Source organism: Melospiza melodia, chromosome 13 (assembly GCF_035770615.1).
Source record: "Melospiza melodia melodia isolate bMelMel2 chromosome 13, bMelMel2.pri, whole genome shotgun sequence".
NCBI classification, from domain to species: Eukaryota; Metazoa; Chordata; class Aves; order Passeriformes; family Passerellidae; genus Melospiza; species Melospiza melodia.
Genome location: NC_086206.1, coordinates 14,330,833 through 14,350,381, shown reverse-complemented (window position 1 = coordinate 14,350,381; position 19,549 = coordinate 14,330,833). Strand labels below are relative to the sequence as shown.

Here is a 19,549-nt window from a genome sequence, read left to right as displayed (position 1 = left end):
AAAACTATGAAGAAAACTTTGGAGTTTATTGTATAGCTGGAAACAAGCTGCAGGTGAGGAGAACATGAAAACCTTTGCTCGCTTCAATAATCTGTAGTTTCATGTTCTTTAAGAAGCAAAAGGTATTAATATTCTGGGCAAATTCAGGATGAGAATTGAAATTGGGACGTCTCTATATTTGCTGGGTAATGGAGGTTCCTTTCTTAATATCTACAGCATTGAAAGTTATTGTTCTAGGTTAATGTTTTTCCTAAGAATTTTTTGTGTGTGTGTTTACCTTATGTGATGCCTGCTAAAGTAGACCAGGTAATAGTTTGCATATTGTGCATCTTGTTTTTGTTGACTGCTTGTGACAAAGATAGGGTTTTTTTTCTGTCTGGTGACAGCAAAGTATGTTACTGGTCTTGAATGTCCTGTCACATTCAGAATTGAAAGAAATTCCTTCTTCTAGTGCAGTAAGAGTCAATCTGACTTCCTTAACATGCTTTCTATTTGATGAGAGCACTCAAATCCCTGTCAAAACAGTATGTGTAAGAATGTGGTGATAAGGAGAATGGAAAATCTAGTTAATGAACAAGTTTCTGTTCATCAGATAAAGCATCTTGGGAACCAGCAAAAATGTTAAAAGGCAGAAATTAATGCAGTGGGAGACAAAAAAGGGAAGTTTTCCTTTAAGACAGATGATTTCTTAGACCTTAAATACAACAGTGTATCAGTACAAATACTTGAAAATTGCTAGCTGCCCATGATGAAACCAAGGAAAGACTTGAATTCTCAGTTCACACAGTGACTAATTGTCAGACTAGTGGCATCTTTTGATGAATGAACATGCTGAGTGTTTCACTCCAGCTCAGGAATCCAGGAGTGGTGGAATATGTAGAAACACCACCTAGAAGCTTGGGTTTTCTGTTATTTTGCCCCCTTGTCTTTGGCTAGAGACTTGCTTGAATTGGTAAGCATATACAGCATCTCTAAAGCAATTTCTGACCTGAAGTGTCTGAAAGTGTCTTCTGAAGCTGAGGTGTCTGCTGTGGTGTATAACAAGAGTGATTTTGTGTTTCCCCAGCCTAACTTTGCCCATGGTCTGGCCTCTCTGCAAATCCCGCACGGCGCGACTGTGAAACGCATGTACATCTACAATGGGAACAGCCTGCAGGACACCAAGTATGTGCAGCTGCTCCTGCTCTTTCCCTCATTTATTTAGTGCTTTGCCATTGCTAAATACAATAGTGTATTTTTTTAGTTCACTTTGGATCTTCAGAATGCCTTTAGATAATTCGGATTTCTGTAGGTGTTGTCCTCAGCCCTTGTAATGAAACATTGGTTTGATTTATGTTCCTGTAAATGAGCTTGGTTCAGCTGTAGTAGGCAAGTTCAGTTGACCTGAAAATGAATTAAAGTAGGGAACATTGTGAATTTAGTAACACCATGTTAAGGCTATTCTTCCTCTAGATTTTGTTTGTGCTGATGACCTCTTCCTATGCAAATCAAGCTTGGTGTAGGCAGTCTGTAAGCTTGTAGGATATTGATAATATGTATGTCATGGCAGGGCCCTATTAAGAGTCCTAAATTCTCTTACTAAACAAAATTAATAAACTATGCCATATGCATAATCTGTCATATGTTCAATGTATTTGCAGATACCTGACTGAGTTTATTATCTTAAAGGCCAGGCTGGATGGGACTTTGAGCAACCTGGTCTAGTGGAAGCAGTCTCTGTCCATGGCAGAGGGCTAGAATTTGATGTTCTTTAGGGTCCTTTCCAACCCAAATCATTCTAGGATTCCAAGATCCCTAATCTTAGAAATACCCAAACTGATAAGAGGGTATTTTTCTCAGAGAGACAGTTGAGTTTTAAGGCCAGGAGATAAACACTGCTCAGAAGGGAGGGAGCTTAGTTTATGCAGACATTGTCTCTTAATTAGAAATAAGTGCACTTGAGAAAAGTGCTGTTGTCTGTGCCCATCTGTGATATGGTGAGCTTTAGTGAAAGCATGATTGTTGCATGGGGCTCTGTTGTGTGTGTAAGAGAGAGCTCAAAGCCCAACTTCTAGCTTGTCATTCACCCAGAGGAGGAGCATAAGAACAGGGAATTTTAGGGAGCACATACAAGTTGATATACAGAAAATATGCCTTTCAATTAAAAATATCTCACTTGGGACTGTGATTATTTTCTAAAATAATGTTGGTGTTGAATTAAATTGAGAACTTCCCAAGTAAAGAAGCACAGGTACCTTGGGTGTACCTGCACAAACTGATTTCATGTTTTGGGCTATGCAGTAGCTTCCCAAGAGCAGTGGGAGCATCACAGAGAAAGCTCTTTTGCTGCATTTGGGTGAAAGTTAGCTCTAAACACTCCACAATTTCATTTTCCCTGAGAGAAATCTGAGCTGACATTTCCTCATAGGCGATATCCAAAGGCTAGGTACAGTTTCTATAATTCCTTAATTCCTGGAGTCTTTGAAACTTGCTGGTTTTTTTCATGAATGGTAAAGATCTTGCATTTGAGTGCTGACTTGTTCCTCTTCTTTTCCCCCATGCTTTCTGATCCTTATGTTTAATAAAACTTTTAATCTTCAGTCTCTGTTACATGCAGCTTTGTCAAAATTAATGTGCTCTGTTCCAGTGAACTGGTACCAGCTTGTTAGAGGAAAATTTGAAGGTGAAGCAAATCCTGTGCACATTTTGTTTGATTGGTTTCAGGGCTCCCTTGATGCCTCTCAGCTGTTTCCTTGGGAATGTGTATGCTGAGAACGTCGACGTTCTGCGCGATGGAACCGGCCCCTCAGGTTTGCGGCTTCGCCTCCTCACTGCAGGTACTGGAGAAACTCAGAACATTGCACTGCTTGTTCCCCTCAGGGAAATAAGGGTATAAACCTGTGTAAATTAAGCACAAGTTATTTGTAGTGATTTAGTAAGGGATTTCAAACTGTTCTATCTACTTTACTTTGAATTATTGGAACAAAACCCAGTTAAATCTGTTTGAAGATGAACCTGCTCAATGCTGCTTTTTCCTGACTCTGGAGAAATTACTGGGAACTGGAGCCCTCACATGTTCTGAGTTCTTAGAATATGTGTGCAGAAATGGAATTTGTCTCCAGATGTATGTAGAAGAAAACAGATCACTGTTCTCAGTACATCACTTAAAAAACCCATGACAAACCAAGAAAGCTTGTGTACATATGCTTTTTCTGACATTCCAGGGAGCTGTATGGTGTTGCTATTCTTGTGATTAAATCTGGAAGGCTTTTTAAAGTGCTAGCAAGTGACTACATTAATGCTGCAGCATTAAACTGCAATTCCCATTCAGTTCTGTTTTCATTTACTGTAGAAGACAGTGGTGAAAGTGAAGAGAGGCTGATGAGTCTCTTTTTTTATGTGCTTTCAGAGATGGGAGGGTGCTTAGAAATTAGGGCAGATTTAACAGCTGCAAAGGAGTCTTGTTCAGTTACCATAACTTGAGACTTGACAGTGTTTTTAAGAAAAACAATTTTTAACAATTTTCATTAGGAGGCTCAGCTTTTCACCTGTCCTGATTGCTTGCTCTACGTATATTGAGGAGACATTTGGAATACACCCGCAATATGCAAAAGTTGAAAAAAGAAAATTATAGATGAAGAGTAAAAAAGGAGCAGATATTTTCAACCTACTTTGCATCTCTTATTACAGAGGTAGAGCTGTCTAGTGTAGAGAACATATTGCCTCATGTACTAGGGAAGGAGTTAGCTATAGCATCATAATTATGTAAATGATTTTGTGAAATTGGACATGTATAGTGTCAAGTTTTGTTAAAAATGTATATGCATGCAGTTTAAAGGAAATATTGTTGATGAGTAAAATAATTATTAAAATATCACTGATGTTCAGACAAACTTGCACAGAGGCAATCTGGACACGTTCTCCTTCTTATCTTGCAAAGTTTGTAGAAACTCTTGTAAAATATATTACACACCTGTTCTAGCTCAAGTTTCTCTGCCTGTGTATTATTTTGAAGTTACTGTTGCTTAAGAAATCAAGGATGAGTGAATTGGATTTTCTGATTTATTGTAGTGGGTAACTAGCTACATAAATAATGCATAGTGAGGAAAGCTAAGTGTGTATTTAGAGCACATCCTGTGCTTTGCAGTAACTGCTGCATATGTGTCCTTGCATTCTTGTAAATGTAAGATGCTGCATTCCTGAAAGCGAGTGGACTCACACACTGCAACATCTTTCCATTTCCTCAAATCTGGTAACATTTGTCAGCAATTCATCTGTGTAATGGCTATTCAATAAGATCTGCTTTAATGTTGTTTGCACAGGGATATACTTGCTGTTGATTTAGTAAGTTATGGGAATCTTGAGTAAAGAATGTGTGTTTTGTGATAGTTATGTAGGTGAGGGATTTCACTTCATGCACTTGATGATTTTAGCTGGAGGTAAATCTCTAGCTGCTAAAGTAGAATATTCTAGGGATAGAAATAATTCCTGCTATTTACTGCTAATAGCCAGCTGATCAAATTGAGATGGGCTGGGAAACCAAGTCATGTCCATGTGAATGGCAAGGAAGTGAAGGTAGTATGGCTGAAATTGGAGGTGGAAATGGGGAACCATGCAACAATCAGCACATGCACTGCTCTGATAAGAAATATTTGCGCTGCTGCAAAGTAAATGGTTAAATTTAGTTTGGCACTGTTGTCTGAGGAATGCAGCTGTTTGGTTTGTGATAAATAGAGGAATGATACTAACCTTTTAGTGTTGATTTAGTGATGTATCTGTGATCAGGAGGGATGGATGTAGAGCTGTTTTCTGTTCCTCAGGCTGTGGCCCAGGTGTTTTAGCTGATGCCAAGATGCGGGTATTCGAGCGCTGCGTGTACTTCGGTGATTCCTGCCAGGATGTGCTCAGCACCTTGGGCTCTCCACACAAAGTCTTCTACAAGTCTGAAGACAAGGTGAGGGAATTCATTCAGGCACAGACTTTGTTCATTGGTGTCTCAGTCTCATCATAGTGCTTGTGTTTGGCAAGGTCAGTGAAGTTGAACTTCCATGTAGCACAAATTACAAGTGCTCAGCATATTGCTTGACGTTATAGACCAGGCTGAACCATTATGTAATAGGCTTTAAGAAGCTTTTTTAAATTCTAAATTGATGCAAATCTGTTTACACAATTTGATTTTTAAAATAAATGTAATGTTAACTGGATTAAGAATAGTTACAAATGGGAGTGCTTTTGTATCCCAAATGTGCCTTAGCAAGTGTGTGCTGCCTATTTTTTTCACTTATAGTGTATGTAAAATAACCTCAGTATACACTTTGATCTTTTCCTAATGCTTTTACACAGCATAATCTAAGTAAACCTTTTAATTATGATTTAATTATGACCTTTTAATAATGTAAGTAAACCTTTAATTATGATAACTGAAATAGCTGATGTGATACTGTGCCTGCTGCAAGCAGGTGGTCGTCCTGTCATGAAGCACAGTATCATCCTTAGTTGAACAAAGGTTTCAAATGAGATCATAGCAATTTGTTTGAATGTAGAGTTGTTATTAAAGGTATTAATCTTTAACCATTATTGCATGCATCTGAAAAGTGTATTTCTTGCAGATGAAAATCCATTCGCCCTCGCCCCACAAGCAGGTCCCATCAAAGTGCAATGACTACTTCTTCAATTATTTCACACTTGGAGTGGTGAGTGGAAAGCTTCCCTGAACAATTCATGTAAACTTCTGATTTAGTTACACAGCAATCCTTTCAGGAGGCTAAAGTCTGTGGGAAATGAGAGGCTGCAAAGCTCTTGATTGCTGCCTTAGGAATCTCTGGATATGAAAAGCTTCACTTGACTTTGCTTTAACACTTACAAATTTAATCAGCAGCATTTTATCTCCACCAGTGGATGGAGGGCTCTTTGCACTTTAGCAGCCTCTTAGGTTTTCTCCTTTTTCTGTAGTAGCTGATGCATAGGTAACTAGTTCTTGTTCCTGAGATCCATGCCCCTGTGCCACAGAACTGAGGCAAGTGTGCCATAGCATCAGTTGTGAAAGCTTGCTGAGCTGTGGGGTGTAGTTAAATCTTCATTTTTCTTCTTACAGCTGTTTTGCTTTAGTTTACATTACTGTAAATAATATGCAGAAAAACAGGACCTCCTCAGAAAACTTGCCAACATTAGTAGATGAAGCTGCAGTTGTGATTGAGTGCTGGAGGAAATGTGTTATTTGAATTTACAAATAGTCTTATTTTCAAATACTACTTTTCATAATTTGATTCAGTTTCAGTGAGATAAATGTATGTCACTCTATATAGAGGCTATTTTAAATACTCTCAGGTTAGTTTAGGGAACACCCCTTCTTACCCAAATTGCTTCATCTTGTTTTTTGTCTTCAACAGGATATTCTCTTTGATGCAAACACTCACAAGGTGAAGAAATTTGTCCTGCATACAAATTATCCTGGTCATTACAACTTTAACATGTGAGTGTACAGTCCTCATCCATTAAAGAGTACATTAAAACAACTGAAAAGGAAATCTTACATTCTCTTTATAGAATTACAAGATACTTTCTAAGTCTCTTTGATGTATCTAGGAACTTGTGTAGATTGCAGACATCATTAGTAACTTTTTTTTTTTTGTAGTATTTTCTTTTTACTATTAAATGCCTTTATATATACTGGCAAGTATGTCTTAAAGCAGTGAATGAGATAAGGTAGGTCTTGATCCAGGTATGATGTGCAAACTCTTGATAGAGGACAACTTTGTATTAGCCAGAGTGCCCATTTTCTGGTAGCTACATTGCTGTTTTCTTCCTAACATGATTTCAATTAGTAATTAAAAAATCTCATTTTCTGAACATATTTTCAATACTTTCTAAGTGTAAACTCTTTAGAGGAGGATTATGAATTAGTGATTGGATGCCTGATAAAAGCAGTTAATGACAGAGAAATCTATAGTGCTGTTTCATAGCTAAGTATTTCTCCATCCACTCTGTGTAACAATAGAGTAACAATAATGTAACAATAGAGTAATTGATGCTAAAGGACTTCTTGTGTCCTCTAAAGAATTGCATTAGGCCATTCCCAGGCTGCTGCCTTTTTTGATGTTGAAAATCTGAGAACATAATCTGCTATCATAGATCATCACTTTCATTTTATTATTGATATGGCTTTTCATGAAAGGGATTATTAAGAGCTGTAAGTGTGTGGCTGTGCAGTTTCTTGGCTTCTCTGTTCTCTAATAGCTTTTACAATTTGCACTTTCTAGTTACCATCGCTGTGAATTCAAGATTCCACTTGTCATTAAGAGAGGTGAGCATTTCCCTGCTGTCCTGCTGCAGGGGGCACAGAGGGCTCCAAGGGGAGCTGGGATCACTCTCTAATTGTCCTTCATTGTCAGAGGATGCCAACAGTGACAGTCATTGAGACAGAGAGGAAGTTTTGGGATTAGGTTTCTGTTTAAGTGGAAAAGACACTTCAAGGCAAAGTAGCAGTTCTCTGATTTTACTTACACTACCTCTTCACTTACTTGGATCATGCAAATATTTAGCTGCAACATCACAATATCCTGTAATGCTGCTGCTCTGCTAAAATCAATTACCTTGTACCTGGAGGCTCAAAATCTGTAAGGCAGTGTTAGTCTGAGCTCATCTGTCCAGTGCACTGGTATTTAATGTAATCTGGTTTATCTGGGAATGAAAATAAATGTCCAGATATGTTGGCTCTGTGTGCTACAGATAAAGTATGTCTGTGTTCACTTGAAAATAAATCTATAAATCTATTAAAAAATAACTCTATAATCAGTAGTGCTGATTTGGCAAGGTACTAAGATATTCCCAGCTCTGTGCAGTAACTAATCTCAGCAAAGTAGGGGAGCCCTGTCAGAAGATCACAGTGATCAAAGTAGACTTCTTCAACATAAGAAAAAATGTGTGCTGGGAAGGTATTTGGATTATCCAGGGAATGCCAGATGCTGCCTAGGTTTTGGCCAGGGATGTTTTCCTCATTCTGATTGGTATTTACTGCAAGCACTTTGCTTGCTGTGTGAAATGCAATCCTCCTGTGGCTGTCACAGCAGTTTGAGCATATGGAGGATTAAAAACCTGGAAAAACAATATTTGTGTATACAGGCTTACATGAAAGTTGATTTGTACTTCAGCCAAGAGAATGAGCATGAAAATCCTCACTTCTAAAATTATTTCCCTTAGGTTATTGTACTTCAAAGCATTAATTTGTGATTAATTTTATTTACCTCAACTAGCATTATGAATTTATTCCTAATGTGTCTCTCTATTTGGCATTTCTAACCAGCTTTTCTGGCCTCTAGCTTATGCCTAGGACATGCTACAGGTTGTGAACAGATGTTATAACAGTTTTGAAGAGCCCATCTTCTTCCCTCTGGTGGCAGTGTCTGATGCAGTTTTATTAGTCCCCTTTTGTGCTTCAAGTTCAGATGATAAATTAAGAGCCAGAGTTCAAGTTGCAGAGACACTGAACTCTCTGCACAAAGAGAGAATGTTTAGAGAGGGAAAAATACAGAGGAGCAAATGGTCTTTAACTTGACTGAAAGCTCTGTTTGACATTTTAATATCTGTTTTGGGAACAAGCTTTCAGTATTTAGGAGTACCCAAATATATGTGTCTAAGATATGTATGAAAGTATTTGAAACCACCACCAAACAGTTTCTGTTTAAAGGCTGTAATTGTAAATGCAATGCTGTCCTTTTATTTTTTAATAGGTAGGCTGTGATTCCCAAGCTCTCTGCCATCTTTATTGTGGAAGAGTGATGTTTTCACTGATCTCAGGCCTGCCAGCTCCCGAGTCCCCAGATGTCACTTTTAGCCAGCTTTCCTTCCAAGTGCAGTGGAGTGTTTTGGAATTAATGAGTGGCACATCATGTTACCTCCAGGAGTGGCTGTGCTAGGCTTGTTAGCTTAGTGCAAAGAGATGGGGTTTCTTCTACAGTGGTGTTCTTCCATCTGAGATTAAAGCTTAAACTTTTATAATCCTGAAGTTGGGACTTGCTGTAAATAGGGAGGTTTGCTTTATCACCTTAACTGGCATTTAGTGTTACTGACAATTCTGATTGCTAGTGAATGCTGGTAAATTTGTATATGACCTGATCTAATGCTCCTGTGTCTCCTGCTATCTGAATTAACATGCCAGAATAAAGGATTATGTAGGGGGCTGTTCAAGCTTAAGCTATAAAAGCTTTTCTGTTTTTGTTTCATAGATAGTGCTGATTCACAGACAGAAACGTGTACAACATACAGCAAGGTAAGCCTGTGCAGAACTGAGTGTTTTCCTAATTTTCTTAAACCATCTAAATTATTCATGCCAACTTTACAACACACTTCAAGGAAATTACAGCAGTGGTATCATGCTGTTTTAAAGTGGACTAGTGAAAGGCCAAAAGTTAGTGTGTATCTTATGTTTTAAATATTTTGTTATGTTAAATGATTGAATTCATTTGTAATAGCACTCTTCAAGTAAACTAAATTACTACATTATGGCATGGCTTTAACACAGCTGCAGGTAGAAATAGTGAAATAAGTGATAGGGGAAAACAGCAGCAGTGGTGGCTGAATGTTAGCTGGAGACATGTTCCTAAACAAAATTCTCACAGAGCTATTGTTCTAAGCATAGCTCTTGAAGACATGGACTGAACAGGAGAGTCCAGTGCCCTTCCACTTTCTTCTGAAGGGCACCAGTAATGGGATGTTTCTTAGGCAGCAGCCTTTCAAAATGTCACTGCCAGTGTGACATCTGATGACAGCAGACTCCTTGAACACTCCACAGCCTTTCCACCTAAATGAACTTCCCAGCTGGGCAGGTGCTGCTGCATATTTGACAGCTGCATTAAGTTGAAAAACTTCTCAAAAACTGTTCATCAGTGTCTCTGCTGTCAGCATTCAGCCAGGGTCACTGCTGCTCTCTTGGTTCCTGGGGTGCCAAATGAAGGCTTTCCTTGGTGAATTGTGGCTCCCATAGTGGGAAGAAAAATTGGAGTCAGCAATCTGGAAGATGCCATTCTATGCTTCTTGACTTGAATTAACTTACTCCCTTCAATGCTTTGACTTACTTCAGTCTTGTGTGTGAAACTGCAGCTTCTTGGAGTCTGGTTTAAGTGAGGAAAACTGTTGGACACTTCCCAGTCATTAAATAGTGCAGCTTTCCTCTTCTCCAATATTGTTGCTTAAATTAAGGAAATACTTATGGGAGAGGTAGCAGTGGGGCTATTTTTCCTCTCTGCAAATGTATGCAAGAGGATATTTTGTTGAAGCTTCCCACAGCTGCTATGCTCTCTGAAGTGCCCCTAAAATGCCACAAGACTTTCCAGCAACACTTTATCTATAAGCCCAATAGAAATTTTTATATTAATAATTCTAATTCCAAACTGCTTTTAGACAAAAATAAGAATATACCTTAAGATTACTTACTAGCCCTAGCAGTGGATAGTTCCATTACTGAATATAGCTCCAGTCACAAAATACTTATGTGAATACCTCAAGTTTATTTGACAAATAGGTTTGTCACTAACAAATGTGCATGGCACTCTTCCTAGATAAAAAAAAAAGAGTTTTATTGTGCCTCATTTTAACACAAAGTCATTGTTGTATTTACAGTGGGACAGTATTCAGGATCTACTGGGGCACCCTGTAGAGAAGCCAGTGGTACTTCACAGGTAAAAATCTCTCTATTTTACTTGGCAGGGACTGGGTTGACAACAGAAGATGATGAAGAATGTTTATAGTGCTGGTTACTTTTGTACTGCTTTGCTGGTTAAAGTTTCAGGGGTTTTTGGCCACTAACAAGATGAGATAGCTGCTCTCAGAGGAAGTAAACTGACATGCTGAGTGAAAGCATTTCCAAAATTCCTTGAAATGCAAAATCCAGAGAAGATCTCAGAGTGAGAAAAATCTTTCTTTATGAGTAATAAATAGTGTAGAGTTTTTATAGTTTTTATAAAAGTATTTCAATAACATGACATGATATAGCACAGTATATATGCACATGATATCATATACAACAGCAGTCTGTCTGAGGAAGCTTGCCTTTTATGAACATACATGATTCTACAGTTCCTTCAGGCTGACTGAAGATAGAATGGAATAGTCCTTAAATTTCCTGTGTTTCTGCAAGCATTGAGATGGATACTGGGTTAAATGGGCATTATTTATTTGTAGAGTTATCATTTTATGATGTGAAACCATGATTTTTATCTCAGGACAAGTGTAAGTGATAGGTACTGTGCAAATACCACAGCAATTTCAGGTAAATTAATGTATTTTTATCAGACTTTCACGTGATTTTGACTTTGATTTTTTTTTCTTTTTCCCCCCTGACTCATTGTGCCCTTTGTTCCCCTTTACTCCTGTTATGCCAGTGAGATGATTAGAGCAGAAGCCATGTGAATGAAGTAAAGCTAAGGTGAAATAGTGATGACATAGAGCCCTTCTATTTCTTCCATCTGTGTTGTAGAGAGTAGTTCAACCAGAGAGCGCTTTACTGAGCACATCTCAAATGGCTCAGAAATGCAATTTGAAAAACTGACCAGTTTACAAGAAAGGACAAAAGGTAAATATTCATTAGGGGTTTTTTTTGGCTGTAATCTCAAATTCATTGCAGTCAACAGAAATTGTCAATGTACAATCCAAAAATACCGGAAATAACTAGAAGAAAGTGGTACATAGATCCTGAAAAATGCTGTTTAATAAAACTTGGATTATTCTATTTCAGCATCAAATAGATTAATCTTCTTAACATGGTAAATCCAGTTGATTAATAGACAGTATCTAGTTAATATAAACAATAGACTATATATATAGTAAATATATATGGTAGAGATTGAGACACAAAGGGAAGGATCTTGCACAAAAATAATGTGCAGTAACTTGGTGCTTCTCTCTTCCTGTGTATCCGGGGGTTTTTTAGGGTTCTTCCTGTTCAAGTTAAGTGCAGGAGAGTTTTCCTGTAGAGGTCACTAGTGGCTTTTTTTTTTACTTTATCCCCAAGTGTTAGTAATGGCTCTGTGGCATCAACCAGAGTTTCCTTTGGCTCACTTGGAGTCTAGCAATGGTGTTGCATAATGTAGAGGTACTTTCTGTGGATAAAAGCCATGATAAAGATGCTGTAATTCACCTTATGTTGCTGAGTAGTTATTCCTCCTTAAGATGGTCCTGATCCTCAGATTCCCATTTTAAAATTTTTTCCCCTCTTTTCTGTTCAGGTCATCATCTCCAAACAACACTAACCCATTTGGGTCAACCTTTTGCTTTGGACTGCAGCGAATGATCTTTGAGGTTAGGAAAAAACCTTTTATTTTTGTCTGAACATGGGAAGATGAGTTTGCTATTACTGTGAGTGGCTTCCTATGGCAGTAAAAGCCAATGCTTGGGAGTGGTATAATTTTAGTATAGGGGAACTTTGCAACCTCTTCTCTGAGGTTGTACATTTGTATGTTGAAGCTGAAATTTCAAGTTTGTCACCTGGAACTTGTGCTAGCAGGAGATACATTTATGTGGTTGGTTGGAGCAGATGGTGTTGTGTCATGAAATCTAAGAGACTGTTTTTAGGAACTAGCCAAGAGCTTGCTGCTGTCGTTGGGACTTCTTTCGTCAGGCAGATCACTTCTGTATTCACCATTTTAATACTTCTGATTTTCTGTTTATTGTAGCACTTGGTTTAATTTCCCTTTTCCCTGCTGTGCTTTTGCAGGTGATGCAGAATAACCACATAGCTTCTGTTACTCTGTATGGCCCCACACGGCCCAGCAGCCAGTTGAGAACGTCGGACCTTCCCCAGTGAGCATCCCCTGCAAAGTCAGCTAATCTCAATGCTACAGAATTAGTACAGCGTGCCTTGATTTGCTGCCACTTATAATATGGAAAGCACGTTATGATTTTTTTTTTTTTTTTCAATAAGCCTTTCCACCCTGGAGTGGTGTGGAGAGGAAATTTCTCTCAACCCTTCATCATGGGGCATGGAACTGTTGATGGAGGAAAGCAGCTTAGGTGCCTGTGCCGTCATTTATTCCTCTCCGTTGCCCTCATCCTATGCAGCACAGACGTGAAGAGACTGTCCCTCCTGCTCAGCTGGCAGAAGGGGGAAATGGAAGAGGGGCACGTAATGACTGCAAGAATTAGAAGCACAAACTTTCTGAGCCTTGGAGCATCTGGAAGCAGGTATTGATTTTAGTCTGTTTGTGTTACTGTATTGATGTGGTGGTCACATTTTAAGAAAACGTGTGTGTATATATATATAGATCTAAACACCTCGGTATTTCTGTGGCTTAGGACATTGTACCAAGTGTGACAAGGATGTATATATGTCCATGATTTCAGGCACCACATCTTTGTGTAACTTTAAACCAAGCAAGTAGCATGTGCATAATACTTGGTTGTAACATTTGCACTACATACACTTTAATTACTTGATAAACGTTTATCTTCACTGAGGAGCATCTGTGTACTGGGTGTGAGTGGGGTGTGGTGGTTATTTAATGTACACTGCGCATAAAGCTTATTTATACAGTGGATCAAATTTATCCACCTTCCTGCACTAATATGTACTTGATATGCTGATACAATTTTTTTCTGTCATGGCTGGTTTACTAATTTTTTTCATATGCAATTTCGAAAGAAAAAAAAATTCTGGAAGGGGTTATTTCTATGATTGAATTATGTTTTAATGAAAAGATTTGATACAATTTTTCATACTAGTGAAAAATTTAATGAAGAAATAATGTTGCCTCATTTGCCTCTGTTCCAAAATCCTTTATTCCTCCTCTATTTCCTCAGAGAAAGAAAAGCTGTATATAATGGTATCTCAGAAAGAAATTCTGGAATTCCGCCATCACCGAGATAACCTTTTCTGTAACTTTTGATGTATGATTTTAATTTATGCCAAAGGTTTAGCCAAAGACATCCTCGTTGTAGTTTCACCATTTCTGTACATAGATGCTAACTGCACACCCCACCCCAGCAGACAGGATAGAGGCTTCTTTCTAGTTGGGAGATGCTGCTCGCGACATTTTATCCCAGGAGGATACTTTAGGTTTCTAGTTCTCTTACCAGTCTTATTTGGGAGAAAATAGGTGGTCTGTCTTTGAAATAATGAACCCTTTTTAAAAATGGACAAGAGAAATGTATAATTTTATCCCATTTTTAATATTTTGGTGTCGCAACTTGTGATACATAGATGACAATTTTGTGAGTTTTACTATGTGTGTACAGATTTTTGTAAATATGACATTTTTGTAATTTTAACTCCATGTACAGTGTAATCCTGTATAGTTTATCAATGAATGAGAGATAGGAAATTGAATGTTAACTGAAGTTTGGGATCCTGGACCAGTAGCAGGGATAAATGTGTGTGTGTGTGTGAGACGTTCTTTGCCATTTAGTCTTCCTGTATACTGTGATACTCTAAACTGTTTTGCTAAAACAAACAAAAAAGCCCCATGGAGAATCTAATGGATAAGGAAAAAGTTACTGTTTACCTTTATCCCTAGGTGTCACTCCTGTTGAATCCCTGTTCAATCTGTGCTGTCTCCTGTGATCGTTGCTTGCTAAGAAAATTCTATGCCTCAATCTTCCTTTTTGTTTCCTCTCTAATTTTAATTTCATTTTACATAGCCCTTCTGTAAATTAAATGGAATAATAATGAGCATGTACACTGAAAGAAAAATAAAAAGAGACTCTCAGTTACTGTTTTGTGTTAAATACAGTTGCTGGGTGTTTTTGTAATAAAATCATGGATGTTCTTGCTTTTTGTTTTCTTATCAATTAATTCTTTTTTTTTTTACTGTTTTTCAGCCATTGTATTATAAGTAGCTGACTAATGTATAGTGACTTTATAGCCAGTTCAGTGTGTCCTCCAAAGAAACAGTAACTAACATAACTTGAAAGATACATGAAAGCATTTTGTAAGGTTTTGCCCTGAAGTGGAGAAGTCTTTAAACTGTGGTTGATAGCACCGTGGGCTCTGCATTGTGTTCAGAAATGAGATTGTTATGCTCCTGTGGGCCCTTGGGGGATCATGGAAATCAACTGAGCTTCAAAGAGTGGAATATTGCACAGCAGAAGGGAGGAAATGCCTGCAGTGAAAGCTGCAAATGTGAATTCTCCTTCACAGAAAAGCTTTGGGAGTCTCTGTGCCCTGAATCAGCTCCAAGGTTAATGCAGGGCACAGGGAAGGGACTCCTGCAGCCTCACCCTGCCTGCCCTGGCTCAGGGGCCTCTCACAGAATTCTGTGGTCTCTCAACTGAGATGCTGTGTGTGCTGATTCCTATTACTAAAGTATGACAGCAATCCTGATGCTAACTTTAATTTTAATCCATCCTTTTCTAATAAAGGCTCCAGATAAGCTGCAAGAGGAGATAAATCCTTGATGGGATGATTTGAGTGATGGCTATGGAGGTGCCGCCAATATCCTGCTCTCAAGCATATTGAGTTGAAGTTCTTCAGAGGAGTGAGGTCAGGCCTGCTGCTGTAGCATGAACCCTGAGACCTGGGACAGGAGCAGCAGCCAACCTGTGGTATTTAATACCTACAGTGGCTCCCAGCTTCACTTGTCATGCTCTGGTGAGACCTAGTGACTAAAATAGTATTGGTAATTAACAGTTCTCTCTTAACAACCCATATACTGCTCTAGGCCAGCCCCTTGATATTGAAAAATTCTCTGCACGGACAAAAAATGAAAGGCAATTTTACATCTTGGCTGGTGCTGCTGGGCTGAGCTCAAAGCATTTGACTTTTGGGAGAGGCAGATCTGAAGAAGCACCAGGAGAGACAATGTGGAGCTGCTTTAATGGATTTCCTCACCTACCCTTTGTGAATGCAGCTGTTCACAGCTCTCTTGTCTGGGATGTTTTGATTTGTTTGCTCCTTTTTGGACTAAGCCAAGCTGTTCCTGAGCTGATGCATTAGGGAAGCATTGTGGAGCATTTAAGGACTTGCTGGCATGAGAAGTTCAGGAATGGGTAGAGGAGACTGTTGGTGGGTTTAAATCAGAAGAGAGAAGGAGCAGAGAGCAAGGCAAGGCTGGCAGTGTGGCAGGAAGGGAGGCTGGGTGAGAAAGGTCACTTGAACCAAGAGCTCCTCTGGGCACAGGGCTGCTCAGGGGGGCAAGGGGCCAGCTCTGCCCCCTCCCAAAGGAACTGAGAGATTTGGGCTGCATCAGATCCATTTTGCAGGTGGCCTTGTTCCTTGTGATAATCCTGTGTGGTTTGATACAGATCCTGCATGTTGGCAACATGTGCATTGGTCCACCATTTTGGATTCATGTGATAAAACTGTTTGATATAAAGTTAAGTACAACTGCATTTTTAATAAAACATGTAGTGCATTGATCACCTTGTGATGTGTGCTGTTTTCCTTTGTAAAGAGGTGAGGAGTTTGTGTGTGTGTGTTTAACTTGTATATTGCAGTACTGTCCACAGTATTTCATTTGTTTATACTTGATAAAACTGATCATTGTGCTCTTCTTTAAGGAGGTGAAGCTGACATTTCCTCACCTGTTCTTCAGCCTTCCAGGACTCCCTGGGCTCCTGTGATGGTTCCAGGCAGTGCTGTATAGATAAGTGCTGCTGTGTAATACTAGAACTCTCTGTTCCCCAAAATGCAGTTTTGACAAGAAAAAGCAATCTTCTCTTGCCAGGAACTGCTGCATTTTTAATTCTAAACAGATTTTTTCCTGAAAGACTAATCATATGGTGTGTGAGAACTGATTCATGTGATCATGATCGTTCAAATTCCAGAGCTCCCATCCAACCTGTTTAAAACAAAATCTTTCAGCACTACAAGGAGATGGTGATTCATCTTTGCTTTGGGGCTGGCTGGAGGTGAGGGGCCAGCTGCTGTTTTCAGAGGGAAATCAAGGATGTTGCTGCCCCCTTCACACTGACTCTCTACCTGCTGCTAGAACCTGTTAGTCACTACTCTAAGCCAGAACTTCTGCTAGGTTTCTGTGTTTGGTGGCTCAAAATGTGCATTGCAAGTAAATCTGCCTGTGTGAGTTAGTTTGGCTCTTAGTTTGAAAGAAATGTTGTGTCCAAGCCCTCTCTGCTTGCTTTCTGCAGAGTATTTGGGCAAAGACCAAGTTGTCTGATTTGGCACAATTTCCCATGGGCTGGTTGTGGTCAGAATAATTTTTGATATTACAATGCAAGAAACGTTATTCTGTGCTAGTTACAATTTTTCTGTGTCAACTTTTGCCTGATAAACACCTTTTTTTAACCTTGATTACACCAGTGCAAAGGCCCCTGCTGTCTGCCTGACTGTCAGCCACAATGTGACACAGCACTTGTAGGAGATAAATACCTCACTGTGTGTGTGTGTGGAGTTAAAATACTGGTTAGTTCTGGTGGTTCTTTTCATATAAAATGTGAACCAGGTTGTTTCAGAGAGGCAAGGTAAGGCTGAAGTAAAGCAAGGGGAAATGAAAGTTGAATCTTACTGAAGATGTAACTCTTTAGCATTAAAAATAGGCTTAGTAAAGGAGAGCCCATGAAGGATTTTTTGAGGGCAGTGTATATGTTCCTTTGTGGGCTCTGGTGCAACTTAAATACCATCTTCTTTGCCTGTGTGAATTTTTGCTGTAACTAATAAAGTCGCTGTTAAAAAGTTTATCTGCCAAAGCTCACATCCCAAGCTCTTGTGGTGCTTGTGGGGATGTCTGTTTTTCCAACAGGTGAAATCATTTCTCTTCATGATCTGGAAAAAATGAGTGCTTGGAACAGCAGGAAAGGTAAGCTGGAGTTTGTAGAGTTGGGCACTCACTGTGGTGTAAGATACCATTATTACTGTAACTTTTGTTCTGGATTGGCTGGTTTAACGTTATCTTTTTCATACATTAATGAATTTCCCTTTAAATTTTACTCCTTTAGTTATTTTAAAGTACTGCATATTCCAATTCTGGAAGATGGTTTTAAGTGCCTTAATGCTTTACACCTACACTACATATATATATATATATATATATATATATATATATATATATTCCACTGAGTGCTTAAGTTTAATTCTTTTATTATTATCCTTCAGGGAGACATTTAGTTTAAATACCAATCACAGAAAGCCCTGCATGATTATGCAATGTGCAATCTAATCAACTAAATTATCAAACCAGCCTGATTTGCTGTATTCCCTTTTCCCCTCTGCTCATCTCAGAAAAGCTGCAGCCCTGAAATTCTGAATTTACCCTGTCCCTTGCTGGGTAAGCTCTGCTGCATCCACAAGTAGGGAGGTTACAGAGATTATTCCTCCCTTTTCTGCTTCTCTGGCTGTAGACACCATTTGTCACTGTCACACCTTGATTCCCACCCAGGCCAGGCACCCCCTGGGACAAGGCTGCCACTGCAAACCTGTGTTGGGTTTTTCCAAGGTTTTAGCCCATGGATTGTCAACAGGTGGGCTGGGAAAGAGAAGGGGAGAGAGAAGATCCATGAGCTGAGTCTGAGTTTGGAGAGAGCATTGGGCTGGCCAGGAATGGTGGGGGAGCTGTTTGCCACTCCTGCAGGGACTCACTTGTGCTCCTCCTTTGGGTTTACTTTGCTCTTTGCTTTCCCCCCTCATTCCTCAGTATGGTTTTCTTACTGATCATAAGCCTAGAAAGTAATGAAAAATTGTATTTAAAAATTTTACTGGTTTTTAAAACTGTCACTGCAGTTAGTGGCATCATTAGGGAAATGTGGTGGGCAGATTTTCTGGGCTGCTGAGACTTGCAAGTCCAGCTGCAAGAGGAACAACCAAGAGATCAGCAGTTTTTCATGCTGGACTTTGGGATTGACTTCTTTTCTCTGTGATCTGAGTCTTTCAGCACTCCCCAGGGAATGTTCTCAGTGCTGATATGTAGTGAAGGTTCTCTGAGCTGTTTGATTATTTTGTACTGTTGGAGTTTGCAGCTGAGGTTTGCTTCTGAGAACCTGCTGTAGAAAGATGAATAATTAAACTGCAGACAGGAAGCACAAGATTTTAATACTGAATTCCTTCAGAGTCCTCTTTGGCTTTCTTTTTTGTGATGTCTGAGTCTGCAGTGGCTTGACTGAATAATGGATCTTGGCATTCCCTACCAATTTGTGTGTCTAGAGATGCACTTGGAGGTGCTGAATGTGAGGCTCAAGCCAGCTCTGCTCATTGCAGTGACCAAATCTGGCCACTTATGTACAAAAAGAACAAAACTTGACTGTGTGTGGATGCTTGGGACTCCATAAAACTTACTGGACTCTATTAGTGTCAGAAGTTTATACTGAGAAAGTCTGCTTGCCTTGTGTGCTACTGGTGGCACCCACTTAGGATGTTTTAATGTTTGTTTTAATGTTTTCTTGTCCTGGGTTAGTCATGAAAAGAACTGCCAAGCAAATATTTATAGCAAGTATGACTGGTGCACTCAGTTGGCCAGTTAATAAAACCTACTCAGAATGTCATTCTGAAAAGGATGGTTTGGGTTTCAGAAGGGTTGGTAGAGGCTCCTTCCTGCCAGTTGTCATAAACACCTGGGGCTTAGGGTTTTCTGAAAAGACCCCCATCCTTAAGGAAACAATCTCCAGCCTGGGTGAAGCCAAAGCCTTTGTCTAC

The 19,549-nt window shown here is 39.2% G+C and overlaps 1 protein-coding gene across 3 annotated transcripts in view; it reads left to right on the top strand.

The window, feature by feature from the left end:
* Positions 1 to 16,323, top strand: part of PHAF1 (phagosome assembly factor 1) — a 36,051-nt gene extending 19,728 nt beyond the window's left edge. The window contains exons 7-17 of one of the 3 annotated variants that reach the window (XR_010029382.1): positions 1,067 to 1,164; positions 2,704 to 2,816; positions 4,800 to 4,933; positions 5,589 to 5,672; positions 6,369 to 6,451; positions 7,239 to 7,282; positions 9,204 to 9,247; positions 10,597 to 10,655; positions 12,201 to 12,273; positions 12,689 to 13,155; positions 15,328 to 16,323. Coding sequence is in view for 1 of the 3 variants with exons in the window: in XM_063167844.1 (XP_063023914.1) it covers positions 1,067 to 1,164; positions 2,704 to 2,816; positions 4,800 to 4,933; positions 5,589 to 5,672; positions 6,369 to 6,451; positions 7,239 to 7,282; positions 9,204 to 9,247; positions 10,597 to 10,655; positions 12,201 to 12,273; positions 12,689 to 12,778 (822 nt within the window). In the remaining 2 variants the exon portion in view is untranslated. Of the gene's footprint in view, positions 1 to 1,066; positions 1,165 to 2,703; positions 2,817 to 4,799; positions 4,934 to 5,588; positions 5,673 to 6,368; positions 6,452 to 7,238; positions 7,283 to 9,203; positions 9,248 to 10,596; positions 10,656 to 12,200; positions 12,274 to 12,688; positions 14,724 to 15,327 lie in introns of those variants that run through there. The other 2 variants (XR_010029381.1, XM_063167844.1) reach the window with 2 other exon arrangements.
* Positions 16,324 to 19,549: the final 3,226 nt, after the last annotated feature.